This window comes from Diadema antillarum, unplaced genomic scaffold (genome assembly GCF_040938485.1).
Source record: "Diadema antillarum isolate AM-2024a unplaced genomic scaffold, OU_Dant_1.0 seq00001455_RagTag, whole genome shotgun sequence".
Lineage (NCBI taxonomy): Eukaryota > Metazoa > Echinodermata > Echinoidea > Diadematoida > Diadematidae > Diadema > Diadema antillarum.
The window spans coordinates 898342-917112 of NW_027272201.1; the positions used below are offsets into that span (position 1 = coordinate 898342).

The following is an 18771-nucleotide window of genomic DNA, read 5'->3' on the forward strand; positions in this document are numbered from 1 at the left end:
TAGTTTGTCTGAGTGGGCTGGCTAATATGCAGGCACGCCACTTGCTTTAACATTTTCATCTTTATCCCTCGCTGAGGTTCATTTCCTTATCAGTAAATTGCAAAATTTTACTTTCTCTCACTCTCAACATGGGTGTCCTGTAATTGCTCTTAGTGAATAGGGATTATTCAATTCAATCATCTTAACCCGTTGAGGATGGGCTGATTTTGCTACAACAGGCATTTCCCATAGACACGTGCCCAAGCATACTTAGGACTCGTCCTCAACAGGTTAATCTCTGCTGTGTCAAAAAGTCTTCATGTTAGACTGTAGCATGGCAACATCCGAGAGTGCAGTAACAGTCAAGTTTTTGTTTTGTTTCTTTCCCCCCCCCCCCCCCTTTTTTTTTTTTTTTTGCTTTGGGGGACTATCAAAGTGCTATTGACCCTATTATGTGGTTCAGAGACTCCACTTAACTTGCCAAGCTTTTTGATCAACAGTCAGTAATCCATCCAAACCTTGACCTTTAATTGTTGTAAAGTTAGCAAGCTCACTCAGGTGTAGCAATGTGCTTCAGTCCAACAGGAAGACCATTAATAACACAACAGGGATTAGAGGTAATCTTTCAATACTCATTGACACAGCAGTTTCTAGACATCTAACCACTTGGCAAAGAAAGCACTCCAGTGTGCATGCCAATCAGGAAACAAATCACAGTAAGGGTTAATGGCTGGATAATGACAGCCAAGTACATAGATGCATGACTGGTTATACTGTGTGTCATCCTCCCCCCCACCCTCCCCCCCCCCAAAAAAAAGAATTACAATCAACTTTCCACAACGATAACTTTAAAAACAGTGAATCAATCCACATGCAATTTCAAAGTACACTGTACATTGTATGAAACTATCACATATAGACATTTTACAGAAAACCCCGTCTGATTTTTTTCAGTGGTCAAAGAGAAACGATAATCTTTGTAGAACATATCAGGAATCCCTTCCCTCCCAAGTTTTGTCTATTGTGTTCACAGTTCCAAGAGCATCCAAGTGCTGAACTTGGAAGAAAGGAACCCATGAGAAGCTTTACAATGATCCACATTGCTCTGTGATCACTTAACCAAAATTAATTGAATGAGGCTTTCTGCAAAATGTAGGTATTTTAAAGAAGTTATAGTTTCCTTCCCTGAAATAGCATTCAGATTGGGTAATCATTTTGAAAGTCGTCAATGCGGAAATATGATTATAATTTCTGGGGGGACATACTGTATAGGAGCCGTGAATTCTAAACTTACCGTGATCGGGCAGCAATGACACACTGAGGATGGTCATCGGGCATCACCCCCTTTCCCATCGGGGTGGGGAGGAATGGAAGACCGGTCAATTCCAGGAACTGGCGCACCTCTTTCTCTGCATGGGCATAGGCAGCTCCTGGGGATCCAAATTTTGGAGTCCAAAATCAATCAATTAGCATAGAGAGATACAGGGGAACCTTACTAGAATGAATGGTTTGGAACCACTGAAAAATTCTCATTTTATCAGGGAATAAAACACAAGAATACAAAAGGAATGGGACCTGCAAAATCTCACCATATCAGATCTCATTTATGGGAGGTTTCAGTGTACCATGCTAAAAAGATGCCAGTATCTATTCAAAACTTTATTGAGTATTTGAAGTTGGCAGGAAGCACAGATATTCATCCCCAATCACAGCATCAATGTGACTCACAAACTTATTTTCTGTGTGGGTTTGACATTGTCATTCTTTATCAAGGTCATCCGTGAGCACACCAGTATTACAGACAAGGAGAGGCCTAAATTATGCATGGCAAGTCTTGCCGTGTATTTCGCAATTGTCTGGAACGTTTTATCATGCATTATGAGTGCATGTTAGAGTCAGTCAAGAAAACTGCACAAAGACCATTAGTCCCACCTTCCTTCTAATACTTGTACTACCAGTTCTCTGGTTATTAGTCCCAGGTATTCATATCTATTGTGACAATTTTTGCTAAACATGGTCTGAGCAATCTGTCTTCACTAGTGCAGTTCAGACTTACGTATTTGTAATACTACATTCATAATACATTGTGCACACTAAATGATTGATGGTAGTGGGTTTCAGTTTCAGCCAGGGCCTAGGTGTGACTTCAGCATATTGTCGCTGTAGCGACAAGACCTCGTATCTACAAAATGTCAAATGTTCAGGAGACCAGAAAAACATGGCAGCCAAAGCACTGTATCAAATGGGAAAGCCTTCCCTTTGACATGCCGTGGTGGCTTCAATATTAGGGTAAGACAGTTAGGATTTGGACAGGACATCACTTACCTGATTATCTGACCATTAAGCAAAAAAAGTCATTTTCACCAAAATTTCAGATACGAGGTCTTGTTGCCCCAGCAACCATATGGCTCTCGCAAAATGGACAAAGAAGTATGACGCTGGGTTCATTGGGTAATCCCCACACAATGGAATCAGTCATGCATACAATACAATCCGCCAGGATCATTCCCCACAAGCAATGATTGTGTGTGTGAATTATGAGAACACACAAACATAGAACTCTACTGTGTGATGGCAAACATGAATGCAGCACCCTGTTAGGAATGGGGTACATTATGCAAAAATGTTGAGATTGTCATGATTTTGTGAGTTTCATTTCCATCATTTTTGACAAATAAAGGACATAAATACCTTTTCCTACAATCACAAGTGGACGTTCAGCATGGGCAAGAACTTCCAGGGCCTTTTGAACCTGAGATGTTTCTGCTAATGTCTTGGGTGGTGGACCTACTTTGGGGAAGAATCTGTGGCAAAAAAAAAGAACAAAATGAACAGTAAGAACATAAATATTGAGCAAGTTCAAGATGTGTAGAAGATATTCTTCGCACAAATTGACACACTGTATAGTTGGTCGAACTATGTTGCATGATTTCAAACCTTCAATCAAGAAATCAATATACAGTGATATTGATTTCATCCGTAGGTCCTGTTTTTGCATGTTTAACTCATTCTTTGGCCTTCCTAGGTTTGTTTGCTCAAATATTAACTTCTTACATTAAACAATAAAAAAGATTTGTGCTAAACAGTAAAAAAATATTTGAAATTGTGGTGTGCTCAGACATTCTTAATTCATAGATCAATGTATCTAATATGGTACTAAAATTAGCAAAACTTCCTTACTCATGCATTGTATTCTGGTATTAAATGTTATACAAAAGGGCTCTCTTCCAAACATAAAGAGTTTAATAGCAAAACCAATCAATCCCACTTATATAGCATATTTGCAATTTAACCCTCTGCATGTGTATTTGACACTCCTGTTTTAGAGACACATACAAAAAGAAGGAATAATAAAATACTACATTGTTGCTGAAACTCTGTAAGGGGCATATTCATACTTTGACCTTACTTTCACAATTCAATTCCACAAGAAGGGTCATCACAACAGAGGCCATGAGACTAGTGGTTGGACCTATGATCCAGCTTCATCCTGTTTTGACAGTACAGTGCACTCCCGTTATAACGAAATGCTCGGGACCGGCAGTTTTCTTTCCTTATAACGAAATTTCGTTATAATCGAACAAATACAATGTATAAAGAAAACCATGCATATATCATATTCTGTTTGCTGAATACTCATCATACACTGGAAAGCTATGTGAAATGGGATGGGATTATTCTTATTACAATATTAAACGCAAGTTCCCCTCGGAAACTGTGCGTGACACAGGGAGCAAACACACAGTGATGTGAAGCGTTCGCCCGTGCAGAAACGCTATAAATGCTTGTTCCGCTGCATATTTTCGAAAGCAATTCGCATTTCGCTTTAACGGAGCACATTTCTTTTGTTTTTCTTTGTCAGTGGCACTAAGAAAAGACTTCATCATAACGAACATTTCGCTATAACCGTGTTCGTTATGAACGAATTTTATACCATAGACTTTAACAGTGTTAATTTTGGGACCAGAAGTTTTACTTCGTTATAACAAAATTTCGTTATAACTGTGTTTGTTGTAATGGGAGTGCACTGTATGTGACTTATTTTTGGCATACTCAAACTATCTTATTCACTTATCTTTTATCACAGCTTTTCAAGGATAAAATTTTGTAGAGCTGTAAACATTAGATTTATTGTTGAAGTTTTTGACCGTTACAATTTACTCTTAACTGAGCAAGAAATAAATTGTGTTGGTCTATCACAAGATGTATACTGTGTGACTCATGCTGTATTGTGTTTGTCTATATGGCTGTATCAAGAGTTCTGAGAATGGAATTGTACCAAGGAGACTAACGTGGTGAAAGAACTTCTTTTGACATCCAATCAGTAAGCCTTGGTTTAGTTGACAAATTATGTAATTTGACATATTGAAATAAAGGAGACATTTTCATGTTTGTTATTACTGTAAATGCAGATATTTTTACATAATTTTTTTGGTCTCGACCAGGTTGTGAAATTGAGCAAGCACTTCAAACAGTTCATCGCTGCCATGGCAGTTACAAGCTTTGGTAACACGTATACTACAGTTAAAGGTAACTGGTCTATATTGCAGCTCCAGGACTAGCAAATATGAGAAAACTACTTATAAAAAAATGCAGAATAATTAGCCAAAAATTGAGCACTTCCATCAGTGCAACAGGTTCATGTTGCATGAAAATGCCCACACTGTGTAAATGTCCACATTAAAGGAGAAGTTCACCTTCATAAACATAAGGATTGAGAGAATGTAGCAATATTAGTAGAACACATCATTGAAAGTTTGAGGAAAATCGGACAATCCGTTCAAAAGTTATGAATTTTTGAAGTTTTTGTGCAGTAACCGCTGGATGAGAAGACTACTGCAGTGTGTGAAAAACTTAGATGTCACATGCGTACAACAATATAAGGAAAATATAAAGAGAATTTCACAAAATTTCATCTTATGAAAAAAGTACACATTCCCCCGACTCGTTACCGACAAATGTTATGGGTAATATTATTCCCCCTGCCTTTAGAAAGAGGCAAGTCAAGTGCTCTTTTATTATGCGAAAAAAGTGAAAATATGTTGAATTTCCTTTATATTTTCTTTATACTGTTGTACGCATATGACTCACAAGCTGTAGTAGTCTCCTCATCCAGCGGTTCCAAAACAGAAATTTTAAAAATTCATAACTTTTGCATCGATTGTCCAATTTTCCTCAAACTTTCACTGATGTGTTCTACTAATATTGTTGCATTCTCTCAATCCTTATGTTTATGAAGGTGAACTTGTCCTTTAACAGTACTCAGTACTCCTTTCGAAATATTCCAGGTAAGATAACATTTCAAGCTTTAAAATATATCTATTTTGATGTAATACATGGGTTCAAGACTGTGGCTCAAGACCATGGACTAACAATTGCAAGGTCCCCAGTTCAAGTCCCCTAGCTGCAGTGGTTGTGCCCGCAGGCAAGGCACTTTTTAATATCCTTATTGCCTAGTCTTTTGGAGGGGATTTAAAGCCATCAGTCCTACAGAGACTCCAACTCTCCCGTTTTCGACGGGAGATCTCCCGCCGAAAACCCATTTTTGCAAACTCTCCCGTTCTCCCGTTTGAGATTTAATTTCTCCCGCCCTGGCTCTGTGTCTCCCGTTGGAAAGGATTTCTTACTTATTGCTATCGTATGTTGAAAAAAATAAGCCTTAGATCGCACCAGAGAGCAGCTAGGAACTTCGCGCTTCGCACACATCAACTTGGAGTCTCCCGTTTGGTAGGGGTTTCAGGCGGGAGAATCTCCAGATCAGAAGGTGCTTGGGGTTGGAGTCTCTGGTCCTATAGTTGTTTCCTTATTTAAAGCATTCAGTACATCCTTAGTGGTCACAAATTCAAAAATAAAAAATCAAGAAGACAGTTTTACCTCATTGAGCTCTCGTCCACTGTAGTATTGACCAAGTCTCCGGCAATGTCCAGATAGCATGCCCCAGGTCGTCCATGGGTGCTGATACGTACCGCCTTGTCATGTGGGAAAGTAAAAATCTAATTCATCAAACTGCTGTACAGAAATCAAGTAGAATAATCTATTCTTGCATTCATACTATATACTTAAACGCTATATACCTATATTGTACATATCATAAGAATATTAACATACTCCATCATCATAGGCATAAGAGTCAATCATTGTTTGTCTTTCAAGCAGTCTGAAAGTAGCAACAAATTGAAGATTAACAATGAAGATTAAGACCTAGCTTTGAGTACTGAATATCACTTCTGTTACATCTACAAAATGTATGTATAATAATATGATTATCATGCCATTTTTTTTGACAAACAGATAAAGAGGCATCATTACCTTTTCTGTTATTTGTCTTAACGTTGATTCTCTACCATGCAGCTTTTGCAGTGTGTTATATCAAACAAAACAAAAGATTAGTAGTATACACATGTACTGCATAAAATTTGTGAACATTCCATACAAGTTGCAGTTGATTTGATTTTAAGGTTTCTACATTACATCGCACATGTTGCTTTCATTATGGCATTACCATTTTCACCATCATTATCACAACTGGGGATAGTAGCATTTTAAGTATTATAATACCTTTTCAACAAAGAATGGTATATGCTGTATGGTTGGTGGTCGGGCAGAGAACTTGGTGTAGAGTCTGGCACTCTCAACCTGCAGGAAGAGACACAAATTATACAACATGGGACTACAGAAGCTTGATTTGTACGCAGAGAAGCCACACATTCTTCATAGCTGCCTGATTGCATAAAAGTCATATTACTTACCTGAATACAATCTCATTCTCAAATCAAATTGAAGTGCAGTTTCTCCATATCCACTGACCATCAGACAAGCTACAAGGCTTTGCAACGGAATATGTGTAGTTGTAATTTTTTGATATGGGAGTTTATAAATACACGATGATAGGTTTAATAGACAGATTTGACAGCAAGCAAAGAAAGTTGTGCTCCTTCCAACTGAGAAACAATTTTAAATCAGTAGACTCCAAGCCTGCTTCAATAAGCATAGTGATGGACTGAGTGCTTGATCTATCATACATCTTCAACTTCATTCTGGACTGAAAAATCCTAAACACATCTTTCAAAAAATCACATGAAACCGTGATGTGCATTTTTACCTGTGGCCATTCCTGGAATGCCCCCATCCCTTCTTGGTCCTCATCACTGGATCCTCCAATGACCAGTAGGGGCCTGGGGGAAAGGAGAGCAGTTGAAGAAGAACTACTTGACATAAAAAGTAAGGATATGCCACTTCAAGCAAATAAAAGAAACATTTTTATCATCTCAACCCACAGAAGTGTCAACACCAAAAATTGTTTGTGATGATTTTCATTTTTAGCAAATTTGACTGACCTTGGCAGCATGAACAAAATGCTGAAGTATTCCCCTCCCATAACACAATGTGGAAGGTCAAAATATGCAAAATTTGCTTCTTCCAAAGGAATCACTCTTATTTCTCATTGCATCACCATGGTTCTCAATCTCCAATTCAATCTTCTACGTAATTTTCTTACAAGTCAACATTTGCAATATATTGCTTGCAAAACATACAGTGTATGTTGTATGTGGTAGGCCAAGAGAGTTGATATACAAGTAAAAACTACTGTGATTCTAACCCCCCTCCCACTAAATCACCCAAGCAATTTTTTTACATGAAATATACACATCATTTTTGTTTGTTTGTTTGTTTGTCTGTAGTAGATGAGGAGAGACACATTGATCAATTTAGCAGAAACTAAATAACCATACAACAGGCAGATACCACAACAACAGGCAGCATATCTGACAAAATGCTGATAATGTGGGGGGGGGGGGGGGGGTACATCTGGAGATGATAATGTAAAAATCGCTTTAAGTAAGTACACGTAGACCTCATCAAATTTACATTGACCTTACCAAGCATTAACAGTTGCATTAGCAAGACCACCTAGAGTATGGAGAAGGCCAGGCCCAGACACCACCAACACCACTCCTGGCCTGCAGAGGGCAGCAAACAAAATAAGCAGTTATATCACATGACTGACAGCTGAAGAGGGGAAAAAATGATCGCACAATTAAAAATACAAAACACTGATAGGTACATATGAAAACAGCCAGATATTCCATTGTGGCTGATTGATGAAAGTTCACTCTCAATGTGGGTTGAGGATGGACTGATTTTGTTACAATACACATTTTACATAGACAATTGCCCAAGTATACTCGGGACTTGTCCTGAAGGAGTTGAAAACACACACACACACACACACACACACACACAAAACAAACAAACAAACAAAGGCATTTTCCACACAAGCTCAGTGGTTTTGGCTGGATTAAAATATAAAGTAAGAAACACTACGGTTTAATACAGGTTGCATGAAAATCAGAAGATCAACTTTTAAGAAAGTTAAAATAATTATCAATATCCATTCATGATGATGATTAACATCCAGTTGACATTTGGTATAATTGTACTTCAGGTCTGTAAAGTTTATGTAGCAAAGTTTAAAAGAAAGTGAATACAAGAACTGCCCATCAATTAGTCCTCTGGAGATGAAAATGTAAATGTACAAAAATTTTATTCTATGAAATTAAAACAAAAAATCATGACTTTATAACTCTACTTTTTTTGTACATTTTGTTGTTGTTGTTGTTGTTGCTTGGAGGGAATAACTGACACTGACCTAAAATAAATTAATTTGAAAAAGCAATCATATCACATTTCTCTTTTGTATTTGACATCCTTGTCATGATGTTGTAATTGTTGTTTTGCTAAACATTCCTCCTTCATCGGAAAATGAAACTAACTGCTGTCAGTTTCACACTTACTTTCCAGTCAAATACCCAACAGCCTGAGCAGCATAGCATGCCTGAAAGACAGAAAGAGATGCCATGGTAATAACATGCATCATATCCCTCATTTATGCAATCCTGTTTAATGATTGGTCTACAAAGTACCATGTGACCATACAAAACATTGCTATTCTATACTGATGTTGTTGAAAACAAAATGCCAATGGAAAAAAATGTGATGTACTGTTATGACACTATACCATGAATTTCATCAAGCATATTATGTGATTGATGAACGTCTTCACATCGAAAGCATATGGAAAGTGCCATTGGCATCAGCCTTATATACCACCATGTAAATTCATATCCATCCAATACACTGTTAATCTGCAGAGAAATATACCGGTATACAAATTTTCATTCTAACACTTTTACTATTTCCTTCAAGATTGATTGGAGGGATATACATTGTAACAATTTATATATCATGAACTGTTTTGAACCACTAACGAAATTGTGGATTCCAAAGTAGCACCTTGCTATTTCTGCTGCCTCAGAATCGATACAATTTGTAATTTCACCGAGACCTATACAGCTTCTCAGTGCATGGCATCTTTGTTTTAAATACAAATGCATCTTACTCAGTTAGCCTGTTGCCTACAAAATGTGGCAATATTCCCAATGAGATAATGCACTATATACACTCAGTTCCCACTACAAAAGGCTTAATTAAACTTAAAACTCATCTATTTTCTGGATTATTCCTATTGACACTTAGTCGAAATTCAACTGAAATTCAGAGATTTAGTCATTCAAATTTAGTACATAGGAAAAGGGTCAAGCTGTCTTCATGAAAACTGCTGGAATATGTACTTCACACCTGCTTGACCTAGTTTGCAGGCACAAACCCTTGTTGGTCGTAAAGGAGTCTGCGTGTGCCAAAACTACTACATGCACCACTGCACTGCTGCTGCTCGAGAAGCTATAACAGGGCTTAGGCTGCATTCACATAGAAGTATTCGCTATTCGCTATTCGCTATTCGCTATTCGCTATTCGCTATTCGCTATTCGCTATTCGCTATTCGCTATTCGCTATTCGCTATTCGCTATTCGCTATTCGCTATTCGCTATTCGCTATTCGCTATTCGCTATTCGCTATTCGCTATTCGCTATTCGCTATTCGCTATTCGCTATTCGCTATTCGCTATTCGCTATTCGCTATTCGCTATTCGCTATTCGCTATTCGCTATTCGCTATTCGCTATTCGCTATTCGCTATTCGCTATTCGCTATTCGCTATTCGCTATTCGCTATTCGCTATTCGCTATTCGCTATTCGCTATTCGGGCACCGAGTACACCATCACCCGCACCATCAACTCACCATCCCATGCAGTGAGGATTTCTTCCTCCTACATCCCAGCAAATCTTATTAACAATTTCTAAACTGCATCAGAATGTCAGTCTACATGCTTATTTTTGCTAAAGGGCAAATCCAGACCAAAATTGTCATTATTTCATAAACGAGAGACGGTATACGCTGCAAGAAAATTGAACAAGCTCGATTCCCACTTTGCTATACTATTCGCAGCTATTCGGTACTTTCGAATAGTGCCCTCTTATGTGAACCAGTGTGAGGAAATCCTATCGTTCGATTCAAGCTATTCGCGTGCCCTCGAAAACGAGCCCCGAATACCCGAACAGTTTACTTCTATGTGAACGCAGCCTTATGGGACAGTGCCAGAGTGGTGCATGTAGTAGTCTTGGCACAGACTCCTTTACGACCAACAAGGGTTTGTGCCTGCAAACTATGCTTGACCCCCCCCCCCCCTTCACTCATACTGTTGTTATTCACTCTTTTGTTATCCTTCACCATTGTGTTGTTCCTGATCTTGTTTGATGTTGCCGCCCTATTCATCTTTTCCTTCACAGGTTGTCCTCAGGGTTGCCCTCAATGATGGGTGCCATCATCACTGGTCCTACCTTTCCCTTTTGTTAACTCACCCCTTTGCCTTAATCCCCCCCCCCCCCCCCCCCCCCCGCCTTTGACACCTACATAAACGTACTGCTATTGTTTCATTGTGTCACTAGCCCCTCCCAGACAGTGCATGCTGCATGTCATCTATACTATACAATTGTATGTGTCTGCATACCCTGTACTTATGTTCATCATTTTGCTTCTTTCCTGGAGGATTATCAGCTCAGATGCATTTTTTTTACTCTAATATACTCCACTGGCTCACCGCTATTGAATAAGTTTCAGCTGTTTTGTTTTAGTTTTTGTTTTTTGTCTTTGCTACTTTATACTATCTAATGCTTCCCACTTGACATGAAATGATCATAACTTACTGCCTGCTCATTCCTCATTGCGATGAACTTCAGTCCTGCAACCTGCATCGCCACACCAACCTCGATGACTGGATAGCCCACGATCCCAAACACATACTCCAAGCCCTACAAGTAATGCATTACATGAATGATGTGAAATAAAATGCATCACGTTAACATTTCAGTGATTTACATTCAAATTTCACTCAGTACATTATCAGTCATAGCACTGCATACAAGATTTCGGCAACTGAATTGCATTCAAAATTTCATTCACTGCGTTTTATTCAAAAAATTTACTCACTAAATTGAATTCAAAGTTTTAGTTATTGCATTGCATTAAGAAATCAAAAGCAAAGTTAAATTTAAAAGCATCACTCCTTCTCTCTCTGTTCAGTGTAACTAGTTTGTTAATGTGAGATTCCACACATATTCGCGTGACTGTGTAGCAAAAGTCAGACATATAGGAATGCCATAGTTGCATCAAACCAGAATTGAAATGAGAAAGTTATCAAAATTTATGTTACATGCTCTCATCTTTATAATAGGGAACTTTAGATTTGTGGCGCGGACGTTTAAGATGACGATTGCGTTGGACGTTCTCTCTCCCTGCGTCATGCTGAAAAGTAGCTTTAGAATAGATTACGCAGAGACTCAACCTATAAAAAAAAATAAAATGGCACCCACCAAATGATCGATGCATGAAGTAGCTCTCTACATTGTGAATTGAACGGACGTAAAAATAGCCCAGAACGTGAAGTGAAAACTCAGATGACCCAAGCTATAAATAGATTGACTTTGATACATGTTTTTGCGCATGCTCAGGACAGGTTTTTTTCCTTTGAACATCCCTGTCGTGAAAATCTAAAGCTCCCTAATGGCAATGGTCCAAGCCTGGCTTGAGATGCAAATGAACTGAAGCGGAATGTTACCACATGAGCTTGTTAACACAAGGTTTGTCGGGGTATTAATTGTTGGGGTAATGTCAGGATAATTAGCCTAGCTGGCAAGGGTAAAATTTTTTGGAAAAGTGACCGAGACAACATGATCTGAGCAACATTTTGTGGACACTGTTTTAACAGGAAAGATTTTAAAAAAGATTGCCCGGACCTGGTCGCAGTAATTCAATTAAAAAGGCTCTGTTAAAATGGGGATTTACTATTTTATGAATATTAATTTTGACATAGCATGATAGCAATGACTGACATCAACTCTCAAATATTTCATTAGTTATGTTTTTAATGTCATAGAGCAAAAGGATCAAACGCAGCACCAGTGACAGCTGTTTTAAGTGACTCACATAGATGACTTTGATTTTTCAGTTAATGAAGAAAATACATTGGTGTTTTTTTTTCCTACACTATTACAGAAGCATTACATCAACCTACAAATAATGTAGCATGCATTGCAGTACGATACACAACCCTGTCAAGTGTGAAGCACGGCGTCTGGCTGATCGAGCTCGCAGTAGGTCCTACCTAAAGTATGTGTGCAGTGCAGTGTTTGTTTCCTGATTTTGCTAACGTAAAATGCAATGCATCGGACTGAACTCGACAGTCTTGACGCTCATAACTGACAGATTCTACGTCAAGACATGTAATGGAATACCTGATCTACAAGGGCCCTCGAGAGTACAGCAGCACCATCAATTAAATTTTCTTCAGTCATTCTGGGCAATGTGGATGCTCTCTAACAATCTGAAACTGGGAAGTCCGTTCTCCTACCGACTGGCCGACAAGACGTAAGACCTTGACGGATCAACACTGAGTAACATCGACAATCAGCTGATCGAATATAATTGTAGCTCAATTTAATACTCTGGCGTTCCATAGATAATACATACACGTGCTACCGGTACACGCCCCTTTTCCCGTTGATCTCTAGGCAAAAATCATACAGGAATTACAATCGTAGGATAGAGAACACTCACCTCTCCGCCCTTTTCCCAACTGACATTGCTATTGACATTGACATTGACATTGACCTTTATTTGCAATCATGCCTTGTCATTCAGCTGTATCCGTGCTCCTTATCTGTTCTTTTTTTTTAATCCTCAGTGTCTATGGGATCTACGCTTATAACAAGCTTCTTTTTTTTTTTTTTGGTGGGTTTCATCTTATTTAATTTCTAGAGCATTTTTACCTGTTTTTTTACCAAATTTTCACCGCTATGTTCTATATGTTTGCACTGTATTCATTTGTGAATCCAAGCTGGACTGGCCAGCATTCATCATTCTATTTTGTTATATCTAATGTAATTTACATTGAGATATTATGAAAATAAACTTAGGTAAACTGAAATCAAGGCCATGCATTAGATATCCCTTAGATATGCATGCCGACGAATCAATTTCATACCAACTTTTGCAGGAGAAATTATGATTCAATATTTACACAATATTTACAGAATTTATATTTCAAACAAAATAAAACAGATTAATCACACATCTAGGATCAATAATGACCACTCCTGATAACAAAACTAAGTGTCTGGGGTAAATTTAACACACATAAAGATGGAAGATTATATTACTCGAGTATAAGAAAAAGATGCATCCAAACAACACCAGCTATATAAAAATGAGAGCAATGATTGAATGAAATTATCAGACAGAAATGCATGAAATGATTTTTTAAATCTATAAAGAAATCTATTCATAAAGGAAGCATCTCTTGTTGACAAACATGTGAAAATTCTTGCGTGTTTGCATTATAGATAAATTGAACATGTAAAAGCCCCTCCAAGATACGAACACTGTACTGTGTCGCTATAATAATTCGACATAGACTGAATATGGCGTATGAAGATTTTTTTTTTCTTTCTGGGGCGGAGAGGGGGGGGGGGGCAAGAATCTGCCTCACACTCCGGGGAAAACGCATAGGTGCAAAGGAAGCAGTGATAGAATGATGGAGTGTGTGCACGGGGGAGGGGGGCATCCCCCTTCCACACGAGTGAGCTTTGCATCTCCGAATGAAATTTAACGATCTGACGTACATTTGGCCTGGTGAAACATTTGGAAAATGCGATAATAATGGTTATTACGAAATAATATTTCGTCATTCTGTTGTCGCCCTTTTTCGTCATTGTAGTCGCCCTTTTCAAATGTGCAAGATATATTATGTTTCGCACATTTTCAAATCATATTGGTCACATGTGCCAAATTTCAAGTCATATGCTAAAAGAAACTGACAAACTAAGCCTATTATGATTTCTATTCTGATTCATTTTAAAAGACACTTACAAAGGAAGCGCACTGCCCGTCATCAATAAAAATATGTCTTGCACACCGCCACGGACATGTAAGCCAAAGTTCAAATCAATCGCTCAACATTTTCAATAGCATATTGATCCACAACATTCGCATCCGAAAGATTGACAGACGCCAACACTGATTTCTGCGATTATATATACCCCCTTCGAAGGGGATAAAAAGACATATTCAGGGAAGTGTGAATGGTTAGATCGTGATATCTGTCAACCGTCCTCTTGCTCTCTCTGTGTGTCTTTACTACGATAGTCGCAGCATACCTTCTCATCACAAAGCTCATCATGTGCATACATAATGGTTCCATGACATTTGCTCCCGCGACAATAATTGCTCCCATGAAATAACTGCACGCTAAACCAAACATAAATTCTACCAACAATTAAGCATAACCTTAACCCTGTATAATCGTAATCCTCAAATCAAACTAAACGTAGAAACCCTATCACAGCCCCAACACCTAACCAACCCACGTCCTTTGAGAAAATAAGACCAGAGCAAAATTGTCGCAGGAACAAACGTGTCACCATTCATAATACAACGCAATATTACAAAGCATGTGAAGGGGAAAAGACTTAATCCTCTGATAAACTTATCACTATAATGCTTATGATCCCCTTTTAAAGTATAATGTACCCGGGCCTTTTATCGATTGCTTTATTCTTAACTTTCACGTTTGAATTTATATACTTCGCGCATAATTATGTTGCGATGAAGAAAAAATATGAACTGAACAATCTCGTCAACATTCCAGGAAAAGAAAAGGAAAATCAGCAAGGAATATTATTATTGTAAAGGTTTGCCGGTTCGATTCGTTCGCTTGCTTGTTCTTATCAATAGGCTACATTGTTTTATCTGACCACATATTCATTGTCTATCTGTCTGACCTGGGGGCCGATTTTGTTGAGTTTCTTTCCATAGTACTCTTTTTCACAGTTGTAGATAGATGCGAAAAAAACAATTCCACTATATTCCTAACACAGCAAGAGGACGAAGAGGTTCTTTATCATAGAGAGTATATTCTCCCAAACGCCACAAGCAGACGTCTGAATCACAGGCTTCCGAAAACCGAGTTGGCCAAACTCTCTTTGTACGGCACTGTTTGGTGGATAGCAACAGAGCCCTCTAGCGTTGACTGTATGAACGAAATGAGAGCGGGGATGTCCCCTGGTCTGCGTATTTTTTATTTACACGCAAGCCTGCGGCTTTTCGCAATTAAATTCAATGAAACCGCTAGTAATACGTCTATGCTTACTCCGCTCGGGTTCGTTGCGAAGAGTTGTGTGAGTGCCTCTGCTCGCGACGATTCGATTCGTACACGTTCGTCATTGAGTGTGTGCACGGGCTGTGAAAGTTTTGCCTGCAGTGGTAGACCCTCATCGAATAGTACATGTGTAAATTAATAAGTATGTAAACGAGTGCGAAAAACAAAACAATGCAAAAAAAAAAAAATCTGACAAGGAGGAAAGGGGGAAGAGAGAGAATCATATTCACAGGAAAGAGATGAAAAAGCAATGAATATTCTGTGACATCTCATCAGTCATGCGCAACAGTGATCAATGTTATTGCGGGTTCCATATGGAACACCGGATGCACAACTGTATTGGTGTAGGCTACCTATATAAAATGATGGGGATGTATTTATTTCTCAGCTCCCAACCCCCTCTGTTATATTTGTTGCTATTAAAGGCCCCTAAATTTATCTTCAGACTGATGGTATATTATTTTGTTTCTCAAACCTGCCCCTCTTTTCTTCATGCTAGTTTCAAAGACTCACTGTGCATATGCATTTTCCGACCTCTCTCGACCCCTTCCTTTTTTCAAATGCATGACTCGTGTATTTCTTCCCTTCCTCGATCACTGCTTGAATTATCATACAATTTATTTGTTTCTTACGACTTTCTCTGCCTCTCCCCTCCTCTCTTTCTCATTTCAAAACTTTACAATGTTTGTTAACAAGATTGCTTTCTATACTTTCTACATTGATCAGTTTGTCTAGAAACACTGTACAGTCACGTGCAAATTAGTATGAAGGAAAATTACACCACTATTGCATGAATTTATTATCACTTTATTCACTTCTTTTTCTTCAAACACTTTTTTTCATGAAGGTTTATACAGAGATAATCTGATCCTCCAATATCCAAGAAGTATTGTAATACAAACTAGAACTATCACTCAATGTGATTTATACCCCCTACTAACAAAGTAACTGACATTTGCCATATCTCACGTCAAGTGCTCAAAACCTGAGTGAGTAAAGTAAATAAATCAACAATTTCTATGATTTTCATTAGAAATACTGTTACCATAGCAATACAATGTTTGACATTAAGAAAAAAATAAAGTTTGCCCAGCTAAATATCATAACTGTCACCGCGATGTGCCAAATCTCAAGTCAAATGCTCAAAACTGCGGGAGTTAAGTGAATTCATGATGTCATTGTATTATGATTTTCATTCAAAATAAAATTAGGCTGTCACCATATTGTGTCGAGCCCACTAAAGTCAATAATATTCGACCACTAATGTGGCTGTCGTATCTTTAAGCATTTACACTCCCAATACAATGTGCCATAATTCAGTCAGATCATTTGATTGTCTTTATTCCGAGTGGTTCCCAATCGACGTGTTCTCTTACTCTTTTCTTTAATCTGTATAACACGTAATCTCAGTTTTATATTCGAATGTACACACTATATGTTCCATTCTCTTGCAAAACAAAAAAGAAATGACTGTATTTCATTTTTGTAACATATGATAGATGCAGAAAATTCCGGATAAATTCATTTGAATTTTGATCGTGTAATGTCATAACAACCACTAACAGGAAGCTTTAGATTTTAGACGCGCGGAAGGGGAAAAAAAAACATGGTCTGAGCGTGCGCAGAAGCGCACGTCAACTTGACGTACGCTTCTGCGCACGCTCAGAACATTTTTTTTTCCCCCTTTGAACGTCCGCGCGTCTAAAATCTAAAGCTCCCTAATGTCATAAGATGACGACGACAAATGTCATAACGACCACTAATGTCATGACACGTCGACGACAATGTCATAATGACCACTGTAATGTCATGACACGTCTACGATAAATGTCAAGATCGGATTAACACGTCGACGACAAATGTCAAAATCGGATTAACCACAAATGTCATAACACGTCAACGACAAATATCAAAATTTCCATTTTTACTGCAAATGTCATCACGTTGACGACAAATTTCATAACGACTACTAATGTCATAACACGTCGACGACAAAAGTAACATCGGACAAATATCAAAGTCTGATTATCCGCAAATGTTATAACACGTCGATGACAAATGTTAAAATCGAACTAACCACAAATTTCATAACGCGTCGACCATGAATGTCAAATTTTCCAAATTTATCACAAATTTCAGAATGCGTCACAGGGCGGATCACGGAATTCCGTAAAGGGGAGGCGCCTTTACAAAAGTAAAGACTGCAGCACCCCTCCATTTTCTTTTTTTTTTCGTTTAAACAAATTTAATAAGAAGAACATAATTAGGGGGATGGAGTTGCGCCAGCCTTTCATTTTGAAAAAGTGTCTCCCCTTTACGGAATTCCTTGATCCGCCCATGAAATGCAAGCAATGAGTTTTGACATTTGTGGATGACGCAGTAGCGGATCGAGACGGGTGCATCTCCCTCTGATGCCCCCTTTCTGTTTTTGTTAAAACAACAGAAATAAAAAGAAAAAAATAGGGGGTTGCGCCAGCTTGTAGTTTTTAAAAGTCGCCTCCCTGTAATGCAAGCGTCGGGTTTTACCATTAACCTGTGGCTGAAGCAGTCGCGGATCTAGAGGAGGCGCGGCCCCCTCCCCGTCTCTATTTTTGTTAAAATAAAAGAAATACAATTCAAAAAGGGAGGAGGTTGCATCAACCTTTGATTTTGTTAAGGTGCCTCCCCTTTACAGAATTCCTGGATCCTCCCCTGTGATGCATTAGGTCCTATGACATTTGTGGTCGACGCGTTATGAAATTTGTGGTTAATTCGATTTTAACATTATGTCATTGACGTGTTGTGACATTTGCAGTAAAAACAGAAATTTTGACATTATGTCGCCGACGTGTTATGAGATTAGTGGTTATGACATTTGTCGTCGACGTCTTATGACATTATTGGTCATTATGAAATTTGTCGTCGACGTGTTATGACATTAGTGGTCGTTATGGCATTTACCGTAAAAAAGAAATTTTCACATTTATTTTGTCGTCGACGTGTTATGAGATGAGTGGTTATGACATTTGTCGTCGACGTCTTATGACATTATCGGTCATTATGAAATTTGTCGTCGACGTGTTATGACATTAGTGGTCGTTATGACATTTGTCGTCGACATGTTATGATATTTGCAGTAAAAACTGAAATTTTGACATTTGCCGTCGACGTGTTATGACATTTGTGGTTAATTCGATTTT

The 18771-nt window shown here is 38.3% G+C and overlaps 1 protein-coding gene across 1 annotated transcript in view; it reads right to left on the bottom strand.

The window, feature by feature from the left end:
• LOC139709635 (2-hydroxyacyl-CoA lyase 1-like) overlaps positions 1-12741 on the bottom strand; it is a 48365-nt gene extending 35624 nt beyond the window's left edge. The window contains exons 1-9 of the mRNA XM_071621594.1: positions 12672-12741; positions 11085-11189; positions 8775-8815; positions 7860-7940; positions 7082-7154; positions 6538-6615; positions 5854-5948; positions 2671-2783; positions 1274-1409 (exon numbers count right to left, since the gene is read on the bottom strand). Of these exons, the coding sequence (XP_071477695.1) occupies positions 1274-1409; positions 2671-2783; positions 5854-5948; positions 6538-6615; positions 7082-7154; positions 7860-7940; positions 8775-8815; positions 11085-11189; positions 12672-12731 (782 nt within the window). The 5' untranslated portion in view covers positions 12732-12741. The remainder of the gene's footprint in view (positions 1-1273; positions 1410-2670; positions 2784-5853; positions 5949-6537; positions 6616-7081; positions 7155-7859; positions 7941-8774; positions 8816-11084; positions 11190-12671) is intronic.
• Between the last annotated feature and the right edge of the window lie 6030 nt (positions 12742-18771).